The 27645-nt window shown below is 53.1% G+C and overlaps 1 protein-coding gene across 9 annotated transcripts; it reads left to right on the top strand.

The window, feature by feature from the left end:
- The first annotated feature begins 35 nt into the window (after window positions 1-35).
- Window positions 36-27449, top strand: PIP5K1A (phosphatidylinositol-4-phosphate 5-kinase type 1 alpha). 9 transcript variants are annotated; one of them, XM_055696698.1, is made up of 16 exons: window positions 36-185; window positions 10981-11015; window positions 11785-11874; window positions 14323-14453; window positions 14840-14957; window positions 15179-15331; window positions 16559-16858; window positions 17397-17602; window positions 18243-18326; window positions 19011-19059; window positions 19464-19548; window positions 19854-19988; window positions 20709-20838; window positions 21803-21883; window positions 24340-24424; window positions 25058-27449. In XM_055696698.1, exons 1-16 carry the CDS (start codon window positions 128-130, stop codon window positions 25106-25108), a joined length of 1791 nt encoding a protein of 596 aa, XP_055552673.1. In that variant the 5' UTR covers window positions 36-127; the 3' UTR covers window positions 25109-27449. The 9 variants fall into 9 exon arrangements, with proteins under 9 accessions (XP_055552673.1, XP_055552665.1, XP_055552672.1 ...); XM_055696690.1 differs by lacking the exon at window positions 21803-21883 and having other exon boundaries at window positions 20730-20838; XM_055696697.1 differs by lacking the exon at window positions 21803-21883 and having other exon boundaries at window positions 20730-20838; window positions 24317-24424; window positions 24937-27449.
- Window positions 27450-27645: the final 196 nt, after the last annotated feature.

Below are 27645 nucleotides of genomic sequence, written 5' to 3'. Positions count from 1 at the left end.
GGTGCTATCTGTGGGCGGGGCCCGGCGAGGAGAGGCGTGGCTTGGCGGGGAGGGGCGGGGCCCGGCGGGGAGGGGCGCGGGCGCCGCGCGCGAGCCGGCGGCCGCCGCAGGAGGAGGGAGATCCAAGATGGCGGCGGCGGGGCCCGAGTCGGGGGGCAGCAGCGGCAGCAGCGGAGGCCTGGCGGGTACGGGGCCGGGCCTGGCGCCGGCGGAGGGCCAGGGGGGGGTTCCTCGGGAGCCGGGGGGAGCGGGGCTGGGGGTTCCGAGGGGTTCCTGGTGGTGAGGGGGGCTCTGTGGGGGTGGGAGGGGGGCTCTGAGGGGCGGGGGGGTGAGGGGCTTTGAAGGCCTGGGGGTCGCGAGGGGCGTGGGGGTGTGGGGCTGAGGCGGGCTCTCGGGGGGCGCGGGGGTGGGAGGTCTGTGAGGTGCGTGGGGCTGGGTGTGTGCAGGAAGGGGCTCTGGGCCTGGGCCGGGCCCTGCGTGGGGCTGGGGAGTGGGCTCGCCCGTGGGGCTGGGCTCACCCGTGGGGCTGGGGGGTGGGCACACGCGTGGGGCGAGCGTGGGAGGGGGCGCGGCGAAGCTGGGCTCTCTGGAGGGTTGTGGGCCAAGGCCCGAGCAGGGTGGGCTTCGTGGGGCTGGGCTGGGGGCCTTGGGGTTGAGCTTCCCCTGGGGTTGGTGGGCGCAGGGCTGACCTTTTCCAGGGGAGGAGGCCGCAGGTTGTGGCGAGGACCCTCCGGGCATGAATAAGGGGCTCAGGGGGGCTTGAAACCCCCCTACAGAAGGGTGGGGTGGGAGGGCAGGGCGCTGTGGGGAGGGGGCTGGTTACCTCAGATGGGGTGCAGAGGGGCTGGTGCCAGGGGAAACTTGACTCTCCGCTCCCTGGTGTTTGCAGACCCTGAGCCATGAGTCAGGCTGCCGGCTTTGGGGTGGCAGCGGGTCCTGGGGCCACGGGCTCAGCTGCTGGGGGGTAGGGGGGTGGAGGGAGCCGAAACGGGGTCCTTTAGTCAGGACCCTGCCCGAGAGGGGGGAGGAGAGCATCTCCCCGGCGGAGGCACCCTCTTCTCCGCTGCATCTGGTGTTGGGCAAGGCGAAGGTGGTTCATCGAAGCCATTTGGCACCTGTGGGAGGCAAGATACTGTGGGAACATAAACATCTTCTGGTTAGATTTGTTTTGATGACTAAAACCCGAGCCAGTCAGAGTCAAGGGAAAGGTCTCCCAAGTCCTCTGATGGCCGAGAATGGCTCTTGCTCCGCTGATTGAAAACGCGAGCCGAAGCAGAAATACGCAGGATTGGGGCTGGGCAGAGTCCTCGTTCCTGCAGAGGGATGGTAACGAGGGTTGTAAACCTCGTCTGGGATAAACCGGGGCACTTCTGGTCCCTAAACCTGCAATTCTGCCTCCTCCCGGCGTTTCACAGGTCTGGCAGCGTTCTTGGGGGAGTCCAGAGCCATATTCCCCTTCCCTCCTTCCCTGGAGGCTCCAGACCAGCTTCTTGACACTACTTTATGGCCTAGAAACCAAAATGACTTTCTCAAAGCCTTGAAATTTGGGTTTGGCAAGATCCAGCCACCCTTCCTGAGCTTCTCTGGTAGAAAGTGGCCAGACTCTTTATTTATTATAATGTAATGTGCTGAAGCTTCCCAGTCAGTGTGGCAGCACTTGTCACCCAAGTCACAGGTGGGAAAGAAGAAAGCCGCAGGAAAACTCGTGGCTGGATCTTGACTTCATCTGCTGCTCTCAGAGTGTTGGTGCTTTGCACCTTAACCCTCGCTGCCCGCTACCCCCAATTCTCTCTCAGAAGTATTTAGGGGCAGATCACTGAGCACCACCGTAAAATAAATTAATTATTGCTGTGGTGCTGATGGAGTGTCCTCTAGCGAGGATGTCTATGTGTGCTTGATGTTCTGGCCTCTTGGCTGCGTCCTTTGGGCAGTGCTGAAGACAGAACGTTCACCGTACCTGCTCTGTCTTTGCTCACCGTGTGAGTAGGCACGGGGGAAGTCGTACCTGTTGGTCTGATAAAGCCAGTTTTGCGAGGAAGAGGAGAGCGCTTTGGTCTTTATTGGCTGCGGCAGCGGTGGTGCCTCAGCACAGGGCTGAGTGACCAGGGGCAAGACCTCTGGGTCTTTTTCTCTTGCTTTGAGGCTTCCTTTGAGATCTTGATCTTCTCCCATGCTCGCCCGTCTTCTGAGCTGGAAGGAGGAGCCAGCTTCCGAAGGCTTGAAGGGTTTTGAGAGCATTACTTAAGAGAAAATATGCAAGTACACAAGTAAATCTCTTCTCTCTTCCTGGTGGAATAATTGCTATTGTTTGCTTCTCCGGCTAGCGAGGTGTTGGCTAACGCGCATTTCCCACAGGATTTGAATTCTGGTTGTGACAGAGCCTCTGCCGCGTGACGTGTGCGATACGTGATGCGCATTCACCTCGGCTGATCCCTGACGGCGCAGGCTTTAAACCTCTGAATTCATCCCCACGTCCAGGAGACTCGGGGCTTCTCTGGGGGCTTGTCTTCTGCTCCAGACAGCGTTTGGGCTTTGGGTAGGACCTGGTTCCTCCTGGAAAGAACGGGTCGAGCTGGGAACGATGAGAGCTGTAAGCCAAGGAGAGCGATCCTGAAATGGGTGCTGGAAGGGCTCAGATGCTGGAGGAGCAGCTCCACGCAAGGCAGGGGACAAGAAGAGGCCGGTTTTTATTTTGAATGCAAGGCTTTGCTCCGCTCCACGGTAAACCTTAAACCACCTGAAGCCTGGCTGTGGCTTTTTGGGCCACTGTCACCCTCGGTGGTCCATGGTGTGGTTTGTCCCGGGGGACCATTACTGGGTTACTGGTGTCTCCCGGTGTAGATACGGGGGTAACGAGGATGATTTTGAAGTCCTTCCCGGTCCAGGCAGGCAGCGGTTTCCCCTCTCTCTGCCCTGATGCCTATTTAACTCTCTGGCAAAACACCCAGCGAGGTTTTCTTAACTTTGCTGCTTTCACTTTGAAGCAACATGTGCCAAAGAATGCTGCCGTGGGATTTCAGTTGTTTGGGCCTTTGCGCATTGGGTGCTGCGGCTGCTTTATAATTACAGGTCCGAGGGAGCTGAGTTCATTGTCACCCTGGCTTCAGGCTCCTCCCTGGAGTCCACAGACAAAAGAATTGCTTTCAAAATGGCTCGGTCACTTCTGGGTGCAGGAAACTCTTCTCGACTGTGAGCTGAGAGCGGGGTCCTGAACTGCTTAGCCCTTAATATAGGTGTAAAATGCCCAGAAAGACTTGCCCCACTGCCCCCAAATTCCTGCAAGAGGGACAAAGCTTTCTTGATTGCACCTCACCGAGACTGAGCGCGCAGGAGGGAAGATGAGTTTATTATACAGAAACATCTGAATGGCTCATCATCCTCAAGCTTAAAATAGGACCGTGAAATGACTCAGAGTCCTGTCTCTGTTATAAAAAAAAAATAATAAAAAAAATCTCTCTTCTTCCCAACCGTCAGCTGTGAAAGAAATGTCCATGGGTGTCGCAGGTTAGTGTCGTCAGCCGGGTCCTGCCGCCCAAACTCGCTGTCCCTTTTGGTGCCGTGGGAGTTGTGGTGCCCGCCCCAGCGCGGGGCAAAGCTCCTTCTCTTTAAGATGGAGACAAAAGACCACCCTTGGAGGAACAAAGGTGGGAGCCAGCTTGTCTAAATACATGACAGATTTCATCTGTTGGAGGGAAGCTTGTCTGGCAAAGCGGTAGCTAGAAACCGAGTGAGAATCGTGCGGTTTTGGGGGGACACTGATGACCTGGAGCACCATTTCCTGAATTATAACCCAATTTCCCTTTGGAAAGTAAAAGCTGCTCCTCCCTCCCTCCGGCTCTGTTGGGTATTGTTGTAAGGGGCCGCTTGGTGTTTTATTTCTCCTCCCCGCCACCCCTGTTAGCCCCGCAGCGTTGAAAAGCCTTTTTTTTGTTGTGTTTTTTTTGAGATGGAGGTGAGTTAATGCTGGCTGTGCTGCTTCCCTCTGCTCACCCAGAGCTTCCTTCTCCGGGATCAGGGCTTCGCTTTCCCCCAGACGAGGTATCGTACTCCTTCTTGCCCCTTCTGGATTACCGTGTAGTAGCGGTGATTAAATGTATTATCTCACCGCGTCCCTGCGGACTTAGCTTTGTTTAAAAAGCAGAGTGCTCCCAGGGCAGAAAGATACTTTACATCTGACCTAAATCTTACTCTTCTGGGAAAGGATTGTTGATCTTCCCCCAAATTAAGAAGGTGGCGCAGCAGGCAGGATGCTAATTCTGCTTTCCCTGTTGCCAGCTCCCTCTGGGTTCGGTTTTGAGCAAGTCCCGCAACCGCTCAGCTGGAATAGGGGCTGTTGACACGCTTCCTTCCTGGGGCTTGGTGGTGTTTGCAGGGCGGGCTGGAAAGGGAACGCTTGGAATGGTTCTTGTTAGGATTTGTTTCCCTGGAGTAGCTCCCGATAGCCGTAAAGCTGGACTTCAAATTCATTGACACCTGGGAAAACCCGGTGCCTTTGTGTTTCTTCAATAGGCCTTGTCTGGGAGCAGGGATCGGCTTAGATTTTAAATTATCGAAGTGTTTTGGTGGAAAGCGGGAGTAATGCAGAGCTGTAAAATCGTTGGTCTTCGGCCAGCGGTAGGATTCATTTTCAAATGGCAGAACCTTGCGCAAGTCCGATGCGCCAGAAGATGCTGCTGGAGGGAAGGAGGGTCTCCCCAGCTTTGCTAAGCAGGAGTTGCCATCAAAGGTTCCAGAAAGTGATCTTGTCCAAAATGCCTTCAGCAAAAATCAGTCTGCCCCCTCTTCTATTGGGAAACTTGAGCTAACCTCACCCCTCCTCCCGCCCCGAGGTCGTTTTGCTCTGAGCCATACGGAAAAGCAATAACGGGAATACTTGCCGGCCGCGCTAGCCCTTGCTCCCACATGCCTCGTTTCCAGCCTCTTCCCCAAAGCCGATGGTAGCTCTGCTGAACTTACTGATTTATTTTCTTTTAATTGTGATTTTTGCAGTTCCGTGCTGCTCTTTGGCTCCCAAGCAGTTTGGTAACGAGGACCAAAGGGTGTGCGTGTCCACCCCACCTCGGAGCTGGTGTTTCTGGGGGAGCATGGGGCATGGCTCTGGCCAAAGGGCTGGCCTCGGGAGAGGGATGGCGGGGGATGAAATACGGCCAGGAGTCGGGAGCAGATGCTGGAAACTTCTTGCTCACTGTCCTTTTTGTCTTCAGAGTTTCCACCCTTTAGTCCTAGCAGCTGCCTGCTGGTCCGTGGACAGTCTCCATCCTCTGCTGCTGAAAGCATCATGCAGCCGAGTCTCATTTATGTGACTCGGAAGACTTTTTTTATTTATTTCAAACCTTTCTCAGTGGAGAGAGTAACTCGTTGTCAGTCAAGACGTATTCATGTTTCTGTGCGGATTTAGGCAGGGTTTTGTTTGTCGGTGCTCTTGTGACCACTGATCTTTGGTCAAGGTCTGCTGTGCTGACGAGACGCGAAGGAAAATGGGTTCCTTCCCAGCCCTGATGGAGTTATGTTGGTTTTGGGCTGGTGCTCCCAAATAACTAGTTGCCGTGAAGCACATCTTTTCCTGGAATAGCTGGGATAAGCCCCAAATGGTGGATCCAGGATTTCAGTGAGGTCAGGGCTTGGCTGCTGCTGTCAGCACTGGCTCCTGCTCATCCAGGTGGTGGAGGTGGAAGCCCAAAGCCCACCCTCTTTGGGATGTTCTCCTCTCCTCACCGTTGGTGAGCACCCCTTCTGCTCCCCTCGGCAGAAGGCAGAGTGAGTTGTGGTTTGTTACTTTTATTTTTTTTTTGATTTCTGGATGTCCTGCCTGGCCTCAGCTCTCTCCTGGGTACTTAAAAAATACCTTGTGCGTGGAAACCTGTTCCTGATTCTGCCCCTGGCCTCTTGGATTAAAAAATTTGCTTTATTTCTCTGCGGCTAGGTGTGCTGACCTCTTCACAAATCACTTGGCAGCGTGCTGGTGAGGAGAGATTGAGGAAGGGTTTACTGTTTCTGCATGGCAGCGAGAAGTGGCTAGATAACGTTACCGAGATTGCATCTCCTCTCTCTTTCCCTGGGCCTTTTCCCAACGCGTCACCCGCTTGCCGGCACGGACACGTCAGCGGTATCCAGTGACTTTCAGGAGCGTCTCGTCCTGCGCCTCCATCAACAGGCTCCTCAAACAAGTGTAGGGGAGAGGGATGAAGATGTGCTAATCCGGGGTAGTAAAATCAGTCATGCGTACACCAGCTGCCGACCGCTAATGGTGCTGGGAAAGACAACCCCGGACGGGAATCGGCGGCGCCGGAGCTCTTTAGAAACTGAATTCACGGGGCTCTCACGGCAGCTTTGGTGCCGTTGGTTTAATGTCCTGAATGTAATTTATCGGAACAGATCTACCGATGCAAAGGGTGTCAGGACGGTTGCTCACTGCTTGGCCTTCTGGCCAGGGTCAAGTGTTCCCCGGTGGTTTATCTTCCCCCGGAGGGCCGTGTTCTGCACCGGCCGGGGCGGGCTGCCTGCACTCCTGGCTTTGCTGCTATCTCCAGCTGCTGTGGCGAAGCGTTGCCTTGGACTTTTAGTTCGGGCCAGACTCGCGCAGTTTTTCGTAAGAGCTTCCTGAGAGAAGCCAATGAAATATTTAGGCTCTTACCTTCCACGGCCGTGGAAGAGGTTTTTATTGCGCGCGACTGTGGTGCCTGGCTCAGAAGTGGGTTTGCTGGCAAAATTTGGACCTTTCTTTTCACTCAGTGAAAACAGGATTTCCTTTTGTGTTTCTTTAACTTTCTTGGGGGAAGCATCACTCATTTCTTCAAGCAGCTGAAACAACAGTTCGCTGTGACAACTGTGTAATCTTTTTGCTTTTCCTTGTATAGATTTCAGCTTTTTGTGCTGCTCGGTGATGTCGTTTCGAAGAGGTAGATGTGTTGCGTGTATGTGCTTAAAAAAAGCATGGTTTCTTCCTCTCCTGTAACCAGCAGCAAAATGCCGTGTGACGTAACTTGTCTTGGCTTTTGAGGATCGACAGACTTGGTGGTTCCCCCCCACGTAAGCTGCTGCTGCTCTCAACAACAGCCGCTGTTTTGCTGAAGTGTGTTGTGTAAGCGCTCTCCTGACATCTAAACAGCTCCCCGCATCCGTGTGCGCACCAGCAGGATTGTTCCAGCGGGGCTTTTCTGCTTTGGTTTCTGCCTGGGTTGCACTTTGGAGAACAGAAATCTCGCTGCTGTTCCCATCCGTGGCCTTGGGCTGGGGGGGGACTGATCCCAACAGACTGCGGGGCGGGGGGGTTGAGGGGGGATTTGCAGGCAGAGAAAAAAAATGTGTTGGGGGGATGCCTGCGCGGACGGTGAGTTGGATGCGTCTGCAGAAGCTCTGAGGTGCTACACGTCCTCCGGGGGGTGTTTGTTGGGTCTAAGGCTTGGGGGCCAGCACCTTGTGCACAGAAGCACTCTTCCCAGTGGTACCACTACCCGTGGGCAGAGTCCAGGTGAGGAAGGAGAACGTTCCCGTTTCTGAGCAGCAGAAGGACCTGTCTGGGGCAAACCCAGCTGCCCTTCTCGCCCCGGCCACTTGTTTGGCCGAGACAAGCCTGCAGGCAGCAGCGGGAGCGGGGAGGCAGGGCAGTGCATGCTGGTGTGATGTGTCCTGGCGCTCGGCTTGCCCCACTCAGACGCTGGAGACTTGAGCTTGATGATGTGTTTGGGTGTGCTAACGTTTTCACTTTTTATTTTTGTCTAAAACATGAGGCATAGCTAAAATGTGTCTCAGCAGCTCTATTTAAAAATAGAGCAAAGTGGGTATTTGTCCTGGCTATCTCAAATTAACGTGCTCGTTTGCTAGATGAGATGAGCGAGGATCTGACCCGAATGCCTTGTCACAAGCTCCTTCCACTGAAATACGTGTCCCAACCATTTGACCAGGTGCCATCACCACAACTTTTTAGCTTTTTTTCCCTAGCGTTTATGTCACGGTCGGTAAGAGTATACGTTCTGTTGCTGGCTGAAAACAATCCCGGACAGCTAAGGCTGGTGGAAGGCAGACAGCTATTTATTTAGGTTGATTCAGCTTCCAGTAAACAGCTCTGAGGAATGCTCTGAAATCACCCGTAGGGATTGCTCCCGGAATCACGAAAGAAAGAAAAAAACCAAAAACGAACCAAACAACTTTTTGGGACATCGTGAATTCATTTTTGAACAGGACTGATTTATTTCCTTTGGCCAGAATTAACTGTTTAGGGGATCTCAAGACATTTTTCCAGTTGTTGGTCTGGTTCAGAATTAGGACCAATGAATTCTTCCGTTTTAAAGAGGTGGTTAAATAGAGCCAGGAATAGCAGCTGTTTTGAAATGATGTCATTTTGTTACATTGATGCTATTGAATTTAATACATTCACTTTTCCAAGCAGTGCGCGCGTGTGCGACAGTGCAAAACTGCCTTGACGTAGCAATAAAGAGAGATGGAGAGAACTGGAGCGTTTTCCTATGGAGACCTTGGAGTTTTGTTCTCTGACCTCAGCTGGTAACTCTTTTGGTAGCCGAGAGAGCTTGTTTTTGCAGGAGGGTGTGAGATAGACCCCTGCGCGGAGCCGAGCAGACCTCCCCAGCCGTGTGCTCATCCTCGCGCTCACGCGTGAAGAAGCGTTGTGGTGGTTTGTTTTTTTCCCCTTGTCGTGGTCAAACAGGAATTACCTATTTCCCAATCGGCAGCGCAGTCATTTGGAAACTAGCGGGAGGGAGGGAGGGGGAGCTTCCTGCTGCGGAAACTGGGTGTGCTGGGATGGGAGCGATGCTGCAACCGTGCCGACGCTCCGACTGCGGGCTGCGGCTTTCCCTGCTTGACTCACCCCTTCTTGTAACCGGCTTGATTGGGGGTGGGGAGGTGTTGTTGTCGCTTCCCAAATCGCTACGTGAACGGGCAAACCAAGACGCTCTGTGGTCTTGGGCTGGGGGGAGAAGGTGAAGCCAGGTCTCTGGTCGGTGCTGAGATGCTGCACACCTTCCTTAAAATCACGGTGGCACCTCGGGTGCAGATACCCCGTTGGGGGACGAGCCAGGCGCACCTGAGGGTGCTTAGCTTTTCCAGCCCAGGCTCCTCGGATATTCTGGCTTTTAACATGTGTGGCACGTGATTAAGGCAGCCGAGGGAAGATTCGCTGCTGGGTCCTCTGGCGAGAGAGCTTTAGTTAAGTCCTGGTGGAATACCGTTTTGCACGGATGATTAAATATTAACACGATGACTCTCCAAGGTGATGAGGCTGGTAGTGCTGCTTCAGGGTTGCTTAAATCATGGGGCTTTCAGAGGTTTCGATTGACATCATTACAGATGCTTCCTTAAAAAAAAAAAAAAAAAAAAAAAAAAAGGTTTAACTGCTCTTGAACAGGTGTTATATTGTGATGCCGGGGATGTTTCCTCCGTCCCTGTGCCCTGATGGATCTCTGCAAGTTCAAAAGCCTTGTGGCAGGGTGATGGAGTTGAGCTTTACTGGTTTCATTGTAAGACGTTAAGTGACAGAAGCCACCTCCGAGCTGGAGATGCTCCCAAATCTGGGCTGGTGGCGAGGGGAAGAGGGAAGCGATGGGAGAGGTGGAGACGGGCGGCTGGCTCCAAAGAGCACCGAGCGTGCAGGGGGGGGAGGAGGAGGAGGAGGAGGTGGAGGAGGAGGGCTGGCTGTGAGAAACTTCAAATGCAAAAACTGGAGCTTGTCAGGGCAAACTTTCTTTTCTTTAAAGGAGATGAGAGGGGGTGGGAAGGCAGTTGGAGCCGGTCGTTCTGCGCTGGCTTTGTTTAGCTAAGAGCGTTTGTCACAGATTTTCTTCTTGTTTGCTTGTTTAATATGTATTGAAATGAGAACTTTGATCACTCGATAAGGGGATCAGAAGGCTGATGGATTTTGCTGTGAAGTACCTCTGTTCCTTTTGCTGAAATGCGGTTTTTGTAGAGCTGTAGTGCTTGATGAAATCACAGCGTGAGGCTTTACACTGCCTGTAACAGGCGAGCAGAAGGGGCTTCTCTGCTGAGCGAGTGGTGGGTGGACCCAGTACCGCTGCAAGGATTAGATGTTGTAATGCTTAATCTGGTAAAACAATTACTGGATGTCGGGGGAAGCAACCCTCTGCTTGCTCCGTGGTGCGATGAGGGTGTTGCTTTTGGGCGGGGGCGGTTTTGTAAGGCTGTGGTCATGGCTCCTGTGTAAAAAAAGATTAAAAAAAATTAATAAATTCAGTTGCTGTGTCTGAAGCAGAAAGAAAAACAAAATGAAAGAGCTTGTCTGCTTTTCTGGGCTGGAGGCAGAAAGCACATCACTATTTTATGCATTTGCTTGGCAGGGGCAGCGTCCCTGTCCTGGGAGCTCTTGGCCTCGCCGGTGCTGGGCTCGAGCTGGCTGGTGGCTTTGTGGTGTAGACAGACATCGTGGAGGGGCGATGTCATCTAATTGCCTTTTTTTTTTTTTTCCCCCTTCCTGCATCCAAAAAAATCCCAAAATGGGAATTCAGGCCTAAAAGATAGAAGTACACCACCTTGCAGATATTTGACAGCATGGTAGTTATGGAAATCCCTGGGCTTGGCTTCGAGTGGAAGGCTTGGCATTTTCAGCCTTTCAATAAAAGGTCCTGGAAATAATTTTAAGGTAAAGCGTGGTCAGCGCATTACTGAAACGCTGCAGAGCACTTGGCCCTCCTGGTTCTGATAGATGTCAGTAATCCATCAGCGATGTCCCCTCGGGAGGTGGTCCTGCCCCTCGGTGCGGGGGCACAGCGGACCCTGGCCGGCAGCTGACGCACAAGCTGAGCGTGGCTGTCGAGGGGTGAGCAGAGGAGCATTTCCTTGTGGCTTGACAAAAATTTTCTCTGCTGTAAGCGGAGAAGCTGGGGAAGAAATCAGCCGTGAGTCAGTGCTTTTTCAGATGCCTTAAAATGCTCGCGGTGTGTCAGGCTTTTTTTGGTGATGCATAATAATGATTAACCCTTTCTGAGCATGCCTTTGTTCTTTTGGCAGGATCATCTACCTTCAAAAAATCACTCACCCCTGAGGTAAGTTTCTGACTGACAACCTGGTTTGTCCCCTGGCTGAGAGAATGCTTAAATTTCACACTTGGCTGCTGTTTTCCCAACCCCGTTGAAGTCAGGGGTAAGCCAGGCAGCGGTAGGTACTGTAGGTGCAGGTACTCATTTGGGAAGTCAGGAGTATTTCTCCTTACCAAGGGATTCTCCAGCTTGTCCTGGAACTGAACAACTCTCGTGCCACCAAAACACGGCGCAGCTCTCCTGCTGTGAGCGAGGCGTTCAGCTCCTTTGGACTGAGAAACACCATTTAACAACTGCGTGTGTGAGACAGAAGACGATGAGTCAAGCGAACTCTTGTGGCATGAATCAGAGTAGAATTTGCCACCTTCCCAAAATGTTTCCTCCAAGACTTGGCCTTGCTGGCAGAAATTGCAGCGATCAGCTGCAGCTGGCCCGGGCTTGCTTAGGGCTGATCTGTTTGTGATGATGGTGATTAGAAACAAGCAGACCCGGGTGGTCTGGTGTGAGGGCGTTTCTATTTAGGTGTCCAGCCTCAATCACGCAGGAGTCAGTGGGTTCTTTGAAGGCATCTCAATGCTGTTGCTGTCCCAGAGGACAGCTGGTGCCGTGCCCTCCCTTCGCCCCACGCAGGGCTCGGGGGCATCGGCAGGGTGCACTGCACAGGCTCCATCTTTGAGAAGAGCAAAATTACGCCAGGTGGTTCTGGGCAGCCACTACCCTCTGGAACATGGGGTTTTACAGCCGTGGTCCTGACGGTCTTTTACTCCAATCCTAGATGCCAGGTTCTTCTGGGCAGCCGGGCTCACAGACGATAAAGAAGGGGCACAGAGGAGTGGACTCCACGGGGGAGACTACCTATAAAAAGGTAAGTTGCCTCTCGCAGCGCTCGTTTGGCTGTTGTCGTTCTCTTCGCAAGGCGAGTGCCATCCAGAGCGGTAGCCTGTCTCACGAGGCTCGATGTTAGACCGCGGGCAACAGCGGTGACAGTCACTGAAGATGATCTCAAAGGAAAGGAACCACAGGACTGTCTCTGCCCCTCTTCTGTAGTCTTCTGAAGAGGGGATTATTTTTAAACTTTGCCCGTTAGCAACGCTTCCTAGGCCCCTTCTGGCTTGCTGGGTGCTTGCTGTGCTCTTGGGGCACAATAGTTTCTATAGATCTTGTGGCATTACTGGAATTTGCTTTACAAAGGGGAGATTGTTTGGGATTTTGAAAAAGCCTGTAAATGTGGGTATTTTGTGGATGCTACTTCCCGTTTGTTGGACTTCATCAGGCTGGGCCGACTCCCTCTAAAGTGCTGGCATCTGGGATGTAGATTGAATGGGGAATGGCTCCGTGTGGGCATCGCACCGCTTTGTGGAAGCGAAGCTTCTGGTCTGGAATCTCCAACCCAGCTGTACCTCCATCTCTAGCAGGAACCAGAGGGGAAGGAATTGAAATGGTGTTTCTACGGCAGCCAGCTTTTGTTATACTGCCCTTTTTGAAACTGCTCGTGTCTTCGAGTGGGATCTGGCTTTCAGTTTCCCAGCAAGTTCAGAGGTAGGAGGTTAGATGGCAGTAACAGGAGAGAAAAGCAGGAGCCAATGGAAAATGCCTGAAATGTTTCTTTCAACGGTCCCAGAAGCCTGGTGGGACTGTGCATGGGATTTATCTGGGAATGAGACTAGCGGACAGCCTGTCTGTTTTCCACCCCCCTCTTTTCCAGAGGTGGTAAGCTGTTTTTTAAAATTCTTTGCCCTATAAAAGCGATTGTAAACAGGCAGTCAGCTGCTCAGCTGATGGTGCTGGCTAATAGGAGAGAAAAAATCCTTGTTCCTTGGCAACCTGGCCCCGTGGCTCTGTGTTCACAAACAAGGCGGCGTTGTGCACCCTGTTTGTAAGTTCTGTTTCCCAACAGCGAGAGTGTCCTGGAGGTTTAAGCAGGGCTAGGTGAGCTGAGCTGGTTTTCAAGCACCTTTAGTGTTTAAAGGGTAAGGAGGAAAAGCGGGGTCAGGGTCCTCCTCCTTCCCCATCTAATACTGGAGTAAATAGCTGACGCAAACAGGTAGCTGAGGTACAAAAGGACATTGTCACAGGATGGTCAGGGTTGGAAGGGACCTCTGGAGATCATCTGGTCCAACCTGATAACAGAAAACCAGTTCAGTGAGAGAAATGTTCCCGTTGGTTTTATGAGGCTTCATGGAGGATGCGTGTCTGGGGAAAATACTTGAGATGTTTGTCCCCCCAGATACTGTGGTGTCTTCTGTGCCAAATGCTTTGATCCACAGTGATTTCTTGCATGTGGCAGGAGGCTGGGCTTTGTTTAGCTTCAGGAAACAAACATGAACTAGTTGGCTCATGAGCCCTGGATCTTGTTCTGGGTCCAGTTGCTTTATGCAGAAGCCAAGTGAAATGTCGGTGAGCTGCAGTGCACAAATCCAGCCTGCACCTGCTCTGCAGCCTCAACATTTCCAGCAGGCTTTACAGCAGAGCTCGTATCTGCGTGCTCCGGGAACTGACCGGCTGGGTAGTGTCGGGGTGCTGAGCAGACCTCAGCTCGGCTGTCCTGGACCAGGCAGCCCGCGGCACGAGCTGGGCTGAAGCGTGTCCCAGTGGTCTGAGATGAGGTCATGTGTGTCGTAGACAGAGGAGGACTCTTGGTGTGAGTAGCAGTTCCAAGAACACAGTCCTACATTGTTCTGGGGCAGTCAGTGCGGAGGCTGCAGGGCTGGGATTCATGTCTTGCTCCTTGTTTAAAGACGACTGTCGGCTCCTTAGGGTTGAGGAGCCATGACCTGGCGGGAGAGGCAGACGGAGGGATGCGTAGCACCAACAGAAGCGTGCGTTGTGTGCTGGCCATGCCTGCCTTCTGCTGTAGGAGACCTGAGTCTGCCCAAGCTGGGGAAGGGCAAACTTCAAAGCCTATAGCTCCAAGACCAAGGTGACAAGAAGTTTGTAGGGGCAGTAGATAATCTGTCCCTGTATATCTTCCCCCTCTGACTGATGAGTGCTGTGGGAGGATGAAATGGCATTCAGTTCTTTTAAGGACCAGCTGGATGTTGATTCCAGTTCACGTCCTTTACTGCTCGACTACCCAGAGTGCAAGGATGAAGCAAGATGCTGTCAGGGATGTAGGGATCTTCCCAGGTGTTCCCATCTCCAAGGTGATGTTAGTCAATGAGAAAGAAATGATGAGGCTGCAGCCAGAAGGTGTAAAATACCCCAGCTAACAGTGCTGTTTTAAACTGGGGGCTCTCTTCTCTTTAACTCCTTTCATTCCTATTTCCACTCTGCTGCTCCATGTTGTCTTAACTCGTTTTCTCTGCCCCTGCAGACTACGTCATCTGCCTTGAAAGGTGCCATTCAGCTCGGCATTACACACACAGTTGGAAGCTTGAGCACCAAACCCGAAAGAGATGTTCTCATGCAAGATTTCTACGTAGTAGAAAGTATTTTCTTCCCAAGGTCAGTGTTTGTTTCCTTCTCTCTGTGGCGCTTTGGCAGTGAGCAGCAGCATCAGTTCCTAACCCTGCTTGTTTGCACACGAGGGAGCCGTGGCCAGCCAGGACAGCTGGGTGCAGGAGCGAGCGCGGGTCTCCTGAGCAGAGCCACTCAGCGCTGCTTGCAGAGCATCGCTGGCCTCTGCCTGCGACCTGCTTCTGAAGAACCCTGGCTCTTCCTTCCCTCTGTGTGCCCACCATCGGCCGCGTGAACCAAGGCTTGCTGTTGTGGGTGCTTTCTAGTCCTCCAGCGTGCTAGAAGCAACCATCCAGCAGGTGTTTGCTTTTAGGGCAGCTTCTTAAGAAATGTTGCAAATACAAATACCTGTGTGTGTGCTTCCCCTTGATCAGTGAAGGGAGCAACCTGACCCCAGCACATCACTACAATGACTTTCGGTTCAAAACCTACGCTCCAGTGGCCTTTCGCTATTTCCGGGAGCTGTTTGGGATCCGACCAGATGACTATCTGGTAAGTTGGCTGCAGTGGGTTCCCGTCGGTGGTGTGCTCTGTGGGGTGGGTGTTTGTCCTCTTCTCCCCCTCGGAGCTGTGGGTGCCGTCAGGCCCCGTGGCCAGCCCTGTAAGCACAGCAGTGGATGCTGCGTGTGACGCTGGGGTTTGCCGCTGTTAATGTTTAAGAGGAAGGACCTCCATGCTGAAGTTTCCTGTTTCTCTTGCCTTGTCCTCCTCAGTACTCGCTCTGCAACGAGCCACTCATTGAACTTTCAAACTCGGGGGCCAGCGGATCCCTCTTCTATGTATCCAGTGACGATGAGTTTATCATCAAAACGGTTCAGCACAAAGAGGCCGAGTTCTTGCAGAAGCTGCTGCCTGGCTACTACATGGTGAGTCACTTGGGCAAGGCTTTCTCTGCGAGCTGGGGTAGGGTCCCCAGGACGCACGGTGTGACAGGGACTGCTGCGTGCCGCCTGCTAGACGCAAGTGGAAGTTGGGTCTGTGCCCCGGCTGAGTGGCACCTTCTCTCTCAACTGTCCAGTGCCTGAGGCAGTCGTGGGCTGACACAGGCTGCCGGGGTGTCACAAGCCTGGGTGCTGCGCTTGCACGTTGGGACTCGGACCCCTTTGGAGGGTCGCAGGCTGCTTCGTGACCAGCTGGGAGCTGTTCGCCGCTTCCATGCTGCGCAGCGTCACGCCCGTGGTACTTTGTCTTGCAAAACTGTACTTGTGTTTGCCTTCCCAGGACTATGTTTGGTTCTGTCTGCGAAGATAAAGAGTTGAAGGACTCTGACTTTTAAGTTTCTGCATGTAGAAGCAGCAGCAGCTTTGAGAGTAGAGGCATGTTAATTGTATGAAAGCAGCTCTGGCAAAAAAGGCTGCTTCAGTTGTGGAGCAGAATCAGATCCCAGCCTGAACATGACGTGCGTGTGATCTGACTCTCGTGTTTGTGTCCAGCCTGGCCTTTACAAGCCTCCTCTGTGAAACGGAATTTAGCTGCGAGATAGTCTTGCCCTACAGAAGTGCCTTAGGACTTTTGGTGCTGTTGGGAATTCACTGGCTGAATTCCTTAAACTGCTTCTGAACCCACAAATCTAGGGGAAGGTGGCGGAGGCCACCCCATGGCAGGAGGGTTGGAACTAGGTGGTCTCTAAAGTCCCTTCTAACCCAGACCATCCTATGACTATGATTCTGTGAAATGTTTTTGCTGTGGTTGTAGCCCAGAAACACATTGATTTTCTTCAAAACTCTGTCTAGTGCCTTCTGTAGCCATGAGAGCCTCGATCCCTCTCTGTCCTGATGTATTTAGCTTGACCTAAGTGCCAAATTTAAAAAGGCTTACTAAGCACAAGATCTTCCTTTGCTCTGAAGCCTCCCCAGCTTAGCTTCTGGGTGCATGAGCAGTAAACTCCTTCCTTCCTACGATCTCCCTGACCCATTCAGCTTTGCAGAGAGGTTATTAACGACCGTAGGCATCACCTGTCTCTTCCCTGTGTTCACCTGCCCTTGTCTCTTACCTGCTTCGGCCATGGCTTTGAGTCATTTCAGTAGAGAAGCGCAGGGATTCTGAATAGCCAGGATGGCTTTGAAGGTGTTCCTGTGTCTTTGATGTTTCAGAATTTGAACCAGAACCCAAGGACGCTGCTGCCAAAGTTCTACGGCTTGTACTGTGTCCAGGCCGGAGGCAAAAACATTCGCATTGTTGTGATGAACAACCTCCTGCCGCGCTCTGTCAAAATGCACCTGAAATACGACCTGAAGGGCTCCACCTACAAACGCCGAGCATCCCAGAAGGAGCGAGAGAAGGTCTTCCCAACGTACAAGGACTTGGATTTTATGCAGGACATTCCTGATGGCCTCTTCTTGGACTCTGACATGTATAATGCTCTGTGCAAAACGTTACAGAGAGACTGTTTGGTGAGTGGAAGGTGAAGGGTGGTGGGGAGAGATCTTTTCTGAGCCTTTCCCACGGAAAGGAGATGGCAGCTGCCACCTTGTAGCTTCTGCCTGTTGACCTTGGAGAACCTGGTTCTTTTGGTGGTGGTTTGGACAAGAAGCGGGACCCGGCCCCCGGTTTCCTTCCAGCCTGAATTAAACCCAGCGCTGTCTCTCAAGGTGGAGGAAGCACCCTCTGCCCAGGCTGAGCTCTGGGAGCAGGGCAGGATTGGGAGGAGGGGTGGGATGCTTCGCTGAGGCCGGTCTCAAGTTGGGCGGCCGTGCAGAAGTCAGCGTTCTCCCCTGGCTTGGGTCCCCGGCTGCACAGGAGCACCACCGGTGCTTTCCTCTGACTCCCTTTGGCGATGATGAGCTGATGGTGCGCAGGTGGCAGATTAAAAGCCGTCCCCTGCGTGCGCTGGGGGTCCGGGCATGCATGACTGCGCTTCGGAAAATGTCTGCTCTGACAGTTTCCCTGCGCTTGCGATTCTGAACGAGCCTTTGTTGATTTTCCGCCCAGGTCCTGCAGAGCTTTAAAATCATGGATTACAGCTTGCTTGTGGCAATCCATAACATCGATCTGGCGCAGCGAGAGCATGCGATGGCAGACGGGACGTCCCAGACTGATACGCGACGACCCGCCGCCCAGAAGGCCCTCTACTCCACAGCCATGGAGTCCATCCAGGGAGAGGCGCGGCGGGGGGGCACCATAGAAACAGATGACCAGTGAGTCTGTGTCAGTGTGGCTCTTCCCGGGAAGTTCTGCCAGGAGCGAGGGGCAAAGCCCAAGCTTGGCTAATGGGAAGCTTAATTTGGGTGCAGGCTGGGCTCTGCAGGCTTGCTGTCACACTGGGTGGAGAGCTCTTGGTATCAAGTCTTGTGCTTTCCTCTTTGATTTCCCTTCCTCAATATACAAAAGACTTTCTCGCCTTCCAGGTGGCATTTGAGAGTTCTCTGCCTGCCAGTTATTGGCAGCTTCAAGTAGTTCCTTCCCTCCATCTGGAAGAGGCATAGTGAGTGTTTGTTAGGTCAGACGAAATGCTGATAAAGTCCAGCTGCCACCTTAGTGTGGGTGGTAGCAGATGCTCTTTACTTGCTTGGTATCTTCTCATGCACGAGTCGGGGTTAACCCTGATCTTCAATAGAAGTGTCATACAGATGGAAAAGAGGATCGATTCTCAGGAGGTTTAGCTAATTTACTGAAAAAGCGTTTTGCTCTGACCTCCTCGGTTTGTTAGCTGAGCAGTAGGTACGTCCGGTATGTTGACACTTGTTCAGTAGTTGGCGTAACATTCAGCCCGCGCTAGGCTGCGTGAGAGGAGTGGGCTGCGAGGATGCCCTTTCACGTTTGTGTCCTGTCCTCTAGGATGGGAGGCATTCCAGCCCGCAACGCGAAGGGGGAGAGGCTGCTGCTCTACATCGGCATCATTGACGTGTTGCAGTCCTACAGGTAAGAGACATTTAAGAGCGGCTCTGTGCTGCCGAAGGGTGAAGACTTTACAGCATTGTCTGCCCCCATCTGGTTGTCAAGGTTGGCTTTCAAGGAATAGTTAAGGCACAAATAAACTTTTTTTTAATTTACCACTTCCTATTTTCTGGTCAGGCATGTTGGGATCAATTCCTGCGTCTTGCTTACTGTATTTGCTTCAAATTTCCAGAATAGACGTACTCTTCAGAGGCTGTTTTGGTGTGCCGTGGTGGTTGTACGCAGGCACTGTGCAGGAAGCGGCGAGGAAAAAACAAGTGGTGGCTTAAAATGGCCATAACCACTTAACACCTATAAAATAAAAAATAGCTGTAGGGCTTACCGTTTCCTCTGTTTATAGTAAAACGCAATGTGCAGAAGGTTGCAGTGACATTTAACAGAGACTTTACCTACGTAAGTTAACTACTCTTGATAATTACGCTTGTGAAACCCTTCCCCTGGGAGAGTGAACCGTGCAGTCAGCCCCGGTGTCTGTGGAACAGTCTTAGAAAAATGGGGCCATGAAGAGAACCCGGAACCGACGCAGCCTGCGTTCGGGGTGTGCTGGCTGCTGCTGTGCGAAGCCAGGCTGGGTACTGAGCAGGCACGATACGATACGGACAGTGGGGACTTGGTCTGAAAGCTGTTCTTACTTCTTTCCTTTGTCAGATTTGTCAAGAAGCTGGAGCACTCTTGGAAGGCCCTTGTACACGACGGGGTAAGTAGAAAAATAAGACTTTTAGACTTGTTTTGCAGTAATACTGGTGTCTTTTTAAATTGTGCCCACTGTCCTTGCTCCTTCTTGGCTTAGGATCCTGGATTTCTATGGCGTGTGTGTGTTTGCCCTCATATTAATTTCTAAGTACTGTCAGAACTGTTGGCTTTGTTAATGCTGGTCACCTACTTATTCATTAACAAGTACTGATTGCTTTATACATAATGCCCACTGCTTGTAGCTAATCTGCTTTTCACGGCTGCTTGTGGGACCGACTGAGAATCCCCAATGGTTCCCAGCCCAACAGCCTGTGGTTCAAGGCTTAACACCCTGAGAGAAGCTCGTGTTAACCTCGATCGCTTATTAATTCAAATTCACACGTTAACGTTTGTCCCTTGGATTTCTAGGACACTGTATCTGTGCACAGACCCAGCTTCTACGCCGAAAGGTTCCAACGGTTCATGTGCAACACAGCATTCAAGAAAATACCACGTAAGTACCTCCACGCGGCGGTTCCCTTGGCGATTGCTGTGGTTTCTGGCTCCTTCCTGCTCAGTGCCTGTGGTCCGGGAAGGTGGACAGCAGCAGGCCAGAGCTTGAGGAAGTCTGTTACGCTCTGTCACCTCTTCCTTCCTCCTACATTGTTTTTGGCTCACAGATGCGATCTCGCAGGAATTGTTTCATCCATCAGCTTGTTCTTTCAGGGCACAGATCTTGTGCCAGACTGTGTCACTGGCAAGTCTTTTACTCCTTCCTGAACGCGTTAGAAAAGTGCTTTCTTGGTTTTTGTCTTTAAGTAAAGCCATCCCCTTCCAAGAAGAGCCGGTCTGGCACAGCGGTTCCTCGTCGGAGCTGTCAAGGAGTGCCTTCCCAGTCGCACATGTCCTGTGAGACAAAAGCACAAGTAATGACGGAGGCGGACATAGAGCAAGGTTGGTGCCTGGGCTTAAAAAAAAAAAACAAACAAAAAAACCCAAAAAACCCCACATCAATCCTAGAGAAGTTATTTTTCAGCTTTTATTTGTCTAATTGAAGCTTGCTGCCTCCTGAGCTGCGCAGGACACCTCTGTGGTGTTCTGCGGCCCTGCCGGGGGTTTGCCTCTTTTCTGGGACTGTGTGTGCAAGAAATCAGACGGGGCCAAAAACTCATATTCACCAGGTGGCCTTTGACGGCCCCACAAGGAAGCCTAGAGGAGCAGCGAGCCCGTAAAGGCTTGGCTGTGCCAGGCATTCTGGTGCAACACGTGAAGGGCAGGTGGTAAAAGCCAGTCAGGAGGGGACCAGGTGGTGAGGTGGGGAACGGTTAGCCCACGCGTCTTCGTGGGGTCCTTCAGCCTTGTCCAAGCATCCAGCGTGGACCTTGCTCCCCCCGGGAAGCGGCTGAGGCTGCGTGGCAGTCCCCTGTGCCCCTAGTCTCTTCCCCACAGCTTGTGCCCGTGGGGTTTGTGCCAGGGGAGAAGCTGGGCTGGGCAGTGGTGTGGAGGCTTGGACTTGGAACGGAGAATTGCCTGCAGGGCGAGTTCTTCAGTCTTAAGGTGTCTGAAATGTCTCGGGTGGGATTCAGCACAGATCCTGACCCCTGGCTAGTGTGGGAGCTCGTGCCACACGATCCCACTGGTGCTGGTGATGGAACAGTCTGTGCTTCAACTCAGGTTCCCACCTTGGTCGCCCAGATCTCCTGCCCAGGACCCTGCCGGTAGACGAAGCTAACAGCGATTCCATCGCCACGACCCTGTCCACTTCTTCCTTGGGCAGCGGAGGCCTCAACTCGCCCGCAAATAGGTAAGGCTCTGGCTGTTGCGGTGCATGGCAGACCAGTGACCCCCGCAAGTCCAGTTCGTGAGCAACGGGAGGACTTTGTGCTGCTTTATGGGTGTTTGGGGGTTGGGCATGCTTGTGGAACTACCTGTCTGAGTGGTCTGTGTTGTGAAGCAAGCCGAGCGCTGCCGGTTCGAGCATGTGCAAAGGGGGAGCGTTGTGTCCCCGTTCCGATGGGCGGTCTGTTACAGGTGACGTGATCTTGCATCTTCTGCTTGGGCTGTCTTGGGGGTCCCAGTGGCTTTTAGTTCCTTGTATGTTCTGTATTTAATGGCTTTGTTCTGGAGCAGAGCTAATTGTGCCAATTAAAGTGAGTTGGTGAAAGTGTCATTGCCAAAATGGACGTGAAGAGCATTCACGCGATGGTGGGTGGTGCTGAAGGTGACCTTCCCACTGCTCTTTTCGGAGGGTTGGGCTCACTTGCAACTTACTGATTGGGGTAGCACTGAGCTCCGACAGCTCCTCGTGAAAGGAGGCTGCAGGATGCGTGCAGGTGCGGTTCTGAATGTCTCAGAAGCTGAAATGCATGGAGAGCCCCGAGGGAGCTGGTGGCTGCCTTTGAATGTTTCGTTTCTTGCTGAAGTGGTGAGAGTAGCAGGGACGAGGAGGAGCTGTGGTCAGAGGACGATCCCTTTCTAGAAGTTGTTCTGAGGTGTTAACTTCTCTTCCTGGAAGCGATCGGAAAGAGTCTTCCCCATTCCCAACCCTCTGCCTGCACAGTGGCACTGAGGGAAGTGCCTGCTCTCTCCCGAGCTGCAGGAGAACAAGACGCAATTGTAATTAACACCCCTTACTTCTGTAAAACATGGAAACCTCTTGGTAGGGGTCCTAAACCAGAGCTGCTCCTTTCCAGTACGTCAGTCGGCATGCCTGAGGTGTTCTTTTTACTGACTTAACTGCGGGTCTCTCTCCTTCAATCTTTACGTAGGTCAGTGGGCGTACAAGTGCATAAAGCTGACAGCTCAGCAAAGGATTTGACTAGAACAGCTCCTGGCATCTGCTTGTCTAGGTGAGGGCAGGAACCAGACTTTGCCTGAAAACCTTCTGTCTGGAGGGTGCGCTCAGGGAGGCTTACCCTGGGGTTTGGCCTCCCGCTTGTTGTTGGCCAGCGGTTGCAGAAGTTCCATACTGCCGGTTCACTCCTAAAATGCAGCACCGTAACGCAGCGTGCCCCTGTGCCAAGGCTCAGCAGTCCCTAACGTGTCTGTCTGCTGTAAGGCTCAATGGTAAAACCTCTCGGGGTGCTGTCCTGCTTACCCCGCGTGGTGCTGGGCTCCCTCCCCGGTGCAAGCACAGGTTCTGGTAGGTAAGATCAAACCTGCTGCACCCTTGGGGTGAGTCCCAGGGGGTCCCCTGATGTGAAGCCTGATCTGTGTTCGCGCCTGGTACCTCTGGAGCGAAACACGCCGCTTGCTGTGCCGTGTGGGCACTCGAGCTTGTGGCTGCCTTTTGCCAACATCCCATAAACCGCTGTGCCAGTGCCAGAGGGCGGTAACGAAATCCAGGAGGGAGAACAGACCAGTGCTTTCCACTCTGCGGGGCCTTGGGATCTGAGCTGTCAACATCAGACTTGTTCTCGGAGGCTTCAATCCGCTTCTGTGACCTCAGGAGACATGTAAAACTCTGGGAACCCTCAGAAGGTTGAAAGCAGTTTGTGGATTGTTGATTTATAACAATGTAACTTGAATGGATTTTAAAAGGTGTTTATTTTTTTGCTTGTTTCCTTCCTACAGAATCAGCTGGTCTAGTGGAGTGTTTACCACCCTTTGGGGGGGAGGTGACCTCTTAAATCTCTGTAGTCCTGTACAAAGGAGAGCGATCTCACCCAAAAACTCTCCATCTAGAGCTTCTGCCCTTCCCAGGGAGAGGGCAGGGTCTGGCCTGCTCCAGATCTGCTTTAGGAGCACGAGCTCAGCCCTGCCATCCCTGCTGTGACAACCTCAGTCTCCTTTGCAGCACGGCCTCACGTGGGCTGCAGAGATGTTGCCACGTGCTGCTGTGGCGTGCAGCCTGCCATGCCTGAGACGTGCTCCTGCTGGTGACCCGCGCGATGCTGTGCAGGCACGGGTGCCCTTGCGATGCCAGGGTGCTGCTGGTCCTCAGCCCAGCGCTGTCATTAACCTCCGGCAGAAGTGTGCCGGTGCTGGGGACACCAGCGGCGTGTGCTGCTGGGAATAGAAGCTGGCATCCTGCGGCAAGGGGTTTCAGAGGGTGATCCCCTACATTTGAGGGGGGCAGTTCCCTTTCCCCTCCCCAGCATCTCCCCCTCTTTTCATGGTGAAACAACACTAATTTAGTGGCGCACTTGGTAGCGTTAGGCTGATGGTTGGAACTTGACCTTAAGGGTCTTTTCCAATCTAACTGATCCCGATTCATCCTGCAGCCCTGCGTTACGGCAGTGCTGTTTTTAAGACAGACCTCAAGGGCTCTGTGCTGTAACCAGCACTGAGCATCTGCGCCGGTGGGAAGCAGCGAGAGGGCTTGGCTCGGAGAGCCGGGTGCAGGGTGTGAGGAGCTGTGCCTGCCTGGCGGGGATCCCCGTGTCTCCGTTCGGGTGTTGACCCAAGGCTGTTTGCATGGGGTGACCTGATGGCCAAACAGCTCGATGCGTCCAGCACTCAAGCGACAGGCAATCGAATCCTCGCTAATTAAGGCAACCACTGCGGGCAGGCTGTCATGAGCCCCGGGTGTTAGTGCGGGAGGGCAGTGCTGAAACCTCCTCCGTGCACCGGCGAGCCCTGAGGTGAGGGACACGCTCGGATGTGACTTCTTGCTCCGGGGGTGAGGAGGGAAGCTGTGGTCACCATCTCCTCAGCAGTGCCCGAGCTGGGAATTGGAGTTCCTCAGCCAGCAGGTTGCAGCCTTCCAGTAGGATCGTGGGAGAAGTGGGGATATAACAGGTTATGGAGCTGAAGCCAGTCTCGTTCTGTGCCCTGCGTTTTCTCTTTGGCAGTGTATGCTATCAGGCGCTCAGCATGGCCACTTACGTATCCTGCTGTCAGGCTGCAGCTCGCACTCGGAGCATAAAAGGTTTATAAAAGGTTTATAAAAGGTTTGCCAGGGGCTTTTTCAAGCAAGGGTGCCTCTTGGAAGGGCTGAGACTCACGGGGCTGTGGCACTTCGTGGTTTCTTCGTCTCTGGACTGTTTTCACCCAGGACAATTTCTGTGTTGATGAGGTGCTTGAAGACTTCTGCGAAGAGGTGCTGCTGCTTGGCTGGGCAAAAGATCCTCGTGTCTAATGTCTGAGGTCACATCAGATGAGGAGGGATGATTTCCTGGGTGGTGTTTTGGGTGCTGCCCCAGCAGGGACCGTGTTGCCTGCGCCTCCACATTGAAGCTGCCTGGCAGACGCCTCCATGCCGTGCTGGGACGCTCTGTTTGCTGGGTCCAGCCCTGGAGACGTGGCTGATTGACAACTCGCTTTTAAAAACTGCTTTACAGGTCTCCCCATTCTGTTTCCCCAGCGGTTCCCCAGGACCTTCCATACTGGAGCGCTCTGCAGAGCTGAGAGAGCAGCTCGAAGACCTGCAAGAAACGGAGATAAGCTTTGTGAGTACTTCCCTGTCGAGGAGGAAAAGAGCAGGGCTGGAGGTGGGTGAAGTGTGGGGGTTGTGTGGTCCCTGGCGGTGCTGGGAACACAGGCACCCAGGGGATGGCTGAGTCGACCAGAGCAGGAGCAGATGTTCTCCATCCCTGTCTGGTGCTGGGCACTGCTGGTGCCCTTGGTGATAATCTGCTGCTCCTGCCTGTGGTGAGATCGGCGGGAGGCGAAGCGGAGCCGTGCCCCTCTCCTGAGGGCCCAGGGTGGGACTGATGGTGGAGATGAACCAGGGTGAAGCTGCCTAGGCGCTTCTCGCTGTCCCCGCGGTGGGTGATAAATCCTCACGGACCCTCCTGTTTTAATGTGGCGGTGGGGGTAAGCCTGAACTCAGCAGCCCTCTCCGCTCTGCCTCTCCCAGGGTGGAGAAGGTTTAGGGAAAGATCAGGCAGGAGACCGACCTGCTGCTCTTCCTCGGAGGAAGGCTGGCCCCTCTCCAGCATCTCCTCTTTTCTCCTTGCAGTGAAGCCACACCGACGCCGCTGCGATGGAAGCAGATTGTTCTGTGCTCTGCGTGGTCTGTGGAGTCTGACAAACGTTCAGCCCCTGTTGCTGACCTTTTTTTTTTTTTTTTTTTTTAAAAGTTATCTTATCTGGACAGAAACCTAAAAGCTGGAAGGCTGGGCTACACTTAGCGGGATAGTATTAACAAAGACCGAGCCAGCGCAGCTGAGCCTCGGACACCTGGAAGCCTCCTTGCAGCAGAGCCCACCACTGTGTCCCCGCTGTCCTCCTTCCTTTGAAGCCTGGCAGGAGCCAAGCTGGCTGTCGGGAGGAGGAGGAGGAACTGCTCTGCGTGGGCTGAAACCCTCTGGAAAAGGGATCTGACTTTCAGGGAGTTAGCTGCTTCCAATGCTGACACCACAGACCGTGCGAGAAGGGCGACTCTTTGGAGTCACTGGGAGGGAAACGGGCATTAGAGCCTCGTTGGGGCAGTTTGCGACAGAGCAATGTGGTTTTATTTTGTATTTTAAAAACGTTTTTAATTTAAATGTTTTCCTGAATTCAGTCCTATCACTTCTTTTTAGTCTGCAATATAGTAATTTTTTTGTTGTTAATGAATAGGGTTTTTTTTTTCAGTGTTCCACCAGAAAGCATCCCATGTGAGAGGGGCAGGAAGGGGGAGCAGAGGCTGTGCTGACCATGGATGAGCTCCTCTCCCCCGCCAGCCGCTCCTGGCTGCTGTACCCTCCTCTGTTCCCCACCTTGCATCGTCCCGAGACAGCGCTGAGGAGAGCTAGGTGCTGCGCTGCTCGGAGGACTTGGAATGTGCGAAGCTTTTCCGACATCAGGGAGGTTTTGGATTGCTTTGTGTCCCCCGGTTTTTAAACAAAGCCCTTTCGTTCCTTCCCCGCCAAGCAGGGAGTCGCAGGTGAAGGGAGATCTTCGTAAGGGGCACACTTTTTTAGAAGTATTTCTTAAGCAAATGGACCAAACCCAGCCTGCTCCGATCCCTTCGCCTGCCCTCTGTCATGCTGCGGGCGCCGCGTGCAGAATCCCTTCCGTTTTTATAGCTCGGCTCCCTTTTGATATCTTGCCTGTATCACAGTCGACACCGGTGCTGCCGGCGGCTGGAAACCGAGATTCCTACCGAAATGGGCCAGACATCTGCCTCCGCGCAAGGATGGGGCATCTTGAGTCCGGTTTTAAACCAGATCATGAGCTGGAAGGGGAGGATCGTTCTGCTGCTGTCTCCCCGCGGTGCCGCTTGGCCCACGCCGGCTGCAGGCGCTTCTCTAGAGATCTCAGAGCAGATGTTGGACTGATGTTTATTTTCACTAAATGCTTTTTTTAAAGAAATGAAGTGACTCTTCCCCGTGTTCCTGGTGGGTTAGAATCCTCTCTTCTTTTTTATATATATATAAAAAAGTAATTTAAAGCTTGCCCTTGTGGTAGTGCAAGGGGTTTCTATACTAATTAGCAATGATTGCTAAGGAAACAAAGAATGTAGTGGTGTAGAAAGGGATTTTTTTTTTTTTTCAGAGCCAAGTCTCTTCCCACCTTCCACTTCAACCTTTTAAAGTGGATGCGACACAAGCTAATATTTTTTTAAGAAAAAGCAAATTTTTTTTTTTTGTAAATTCTATTACTTTTTTTTCCAAAATACCAAGCGGAATGGCCTTACTCTGGGTATCCGGATCCCCAGGGGGTTGGTGGAGCGTGAGGACGGTTGCTGTTCACAATCTGTTGGGTTCTCAAGGGCTCTCAAACCTTTCGGCACCGATTAACGTCGGGATGAGACCCATGAGTGGGAGGATCTGCTGGATCTTCCTCCTCCTCCTTGCCTGCGCCTCCAACTCCACCCGGCAGGTTACACTTTATAGCTGGAGTAACTGTCTATATTAGACACTTGTTCCTTAGCTTCCCTCCTAACCCGTATTTGTTTGTGTCTGTTTTTCTTTTTTTTTTTTTTTTTCCCAGGAGGGAAGAAAACAAAAGTCTCAATTTTTTCCATGATTTAATATTTATGAAGTTGTATTTAAGTGGTGGGTTTTTTTTCTTTTCCTGGGGATAGTTACTCAGTGAGTAGGGAGGTGGGGGGGTGGCGTTTATATATTGACCTCTGCTTTGTAATGGGTTTTCAGAACTGCTTTTTTTTGTGTGCGCGTGTTTCAAAGTGCCAGGCGACGACGGGTTTTCACCTCTTAATTTTTTTTTTTTTTTAAACACCTGAGCGGCTTTTTTCCAGCGCAGGGAGGGGACATCACTTCTCCGGCCCCACCGGGCAGCAGCCGCCGCTGCCTCGACGCCGGGCGGTGGGATGGAGCGTGGATGGACCCCTCGTGTCCTGGTGGGCCTCGGCGTCGCCGCTGTCACTGCTGGGACCCCCGGGAGGGGCAGAGCCATGTCCCCCTCCCCGGGAGCAGCTCGTGCCGCGCGTGACCGTTGTCCTTTCGGCTCTGTAACGCTTGTGGCCTCGTCCGCTGTTGGAACCACGCTGTGTGGGACGCGCAATACAGTGTGCTGCTGAACCTGCCCGTCTGCCTCCTCTGTCCGGGGGTCCCGGGGGGTGGGGGGGGTCCCGGGGGTGGGGGGTCTGCGGGGATCCCCGGGGCAAGGACCTGGTGGGGACTCCACGTTTCTTCCCCGTGATGGCGGTGGCGGAGGGAGGGGACGGTCCCCTGAGTGGTGGTGGGGTTTTGTGGGCCTGGGCCTGGTGGCACGCTCCCCG

Source organism: Falco cherrug, chromosome 19, assembly GCF_023634085.1.
Source record: "Falco cherrug isolate bFalChe1 chromosome 19, bFalChe1.pri, whole genome shotgun sequence".
NCBI classification, from domain to species: domain Eukaryota; kingdom Metazoa; phylum Chordata; class Aves; order Falconiformes; family Falconidae; genus Falco; species Falco cherrug.
The sequence above is the reverse complement of the archived record's forward strand: the minus strand, read 5'-3'. Positions and strand labels throughout refer to the sequence as shown.

Excerpts from the sequence above, each read along its gene's own strand:
- PIP5K1A (XM_055696698.1), top strand. The coding sequence starts at position 128 with ATGGCGGCGGCGGGGCCCGAGTCGGGGGGCAGCAGCGGCAGCAGCGGA. Across the intron at positions 186-10,980 it reads CAGCAGCGGAGGCCTGGCGG|GATCATCTACCTTCAAAAAA; the intron begins GTACGGGGCCGG and ends TTCTTTTGGCAG. Across the intron at positions 19,060-19,463 it reads AGGCCCTTGTACACGACGGG|GACACTGTATCTGTGCACAG; the intron begins GTAAGTAGAAAA and ends TTGGATTTCTAG.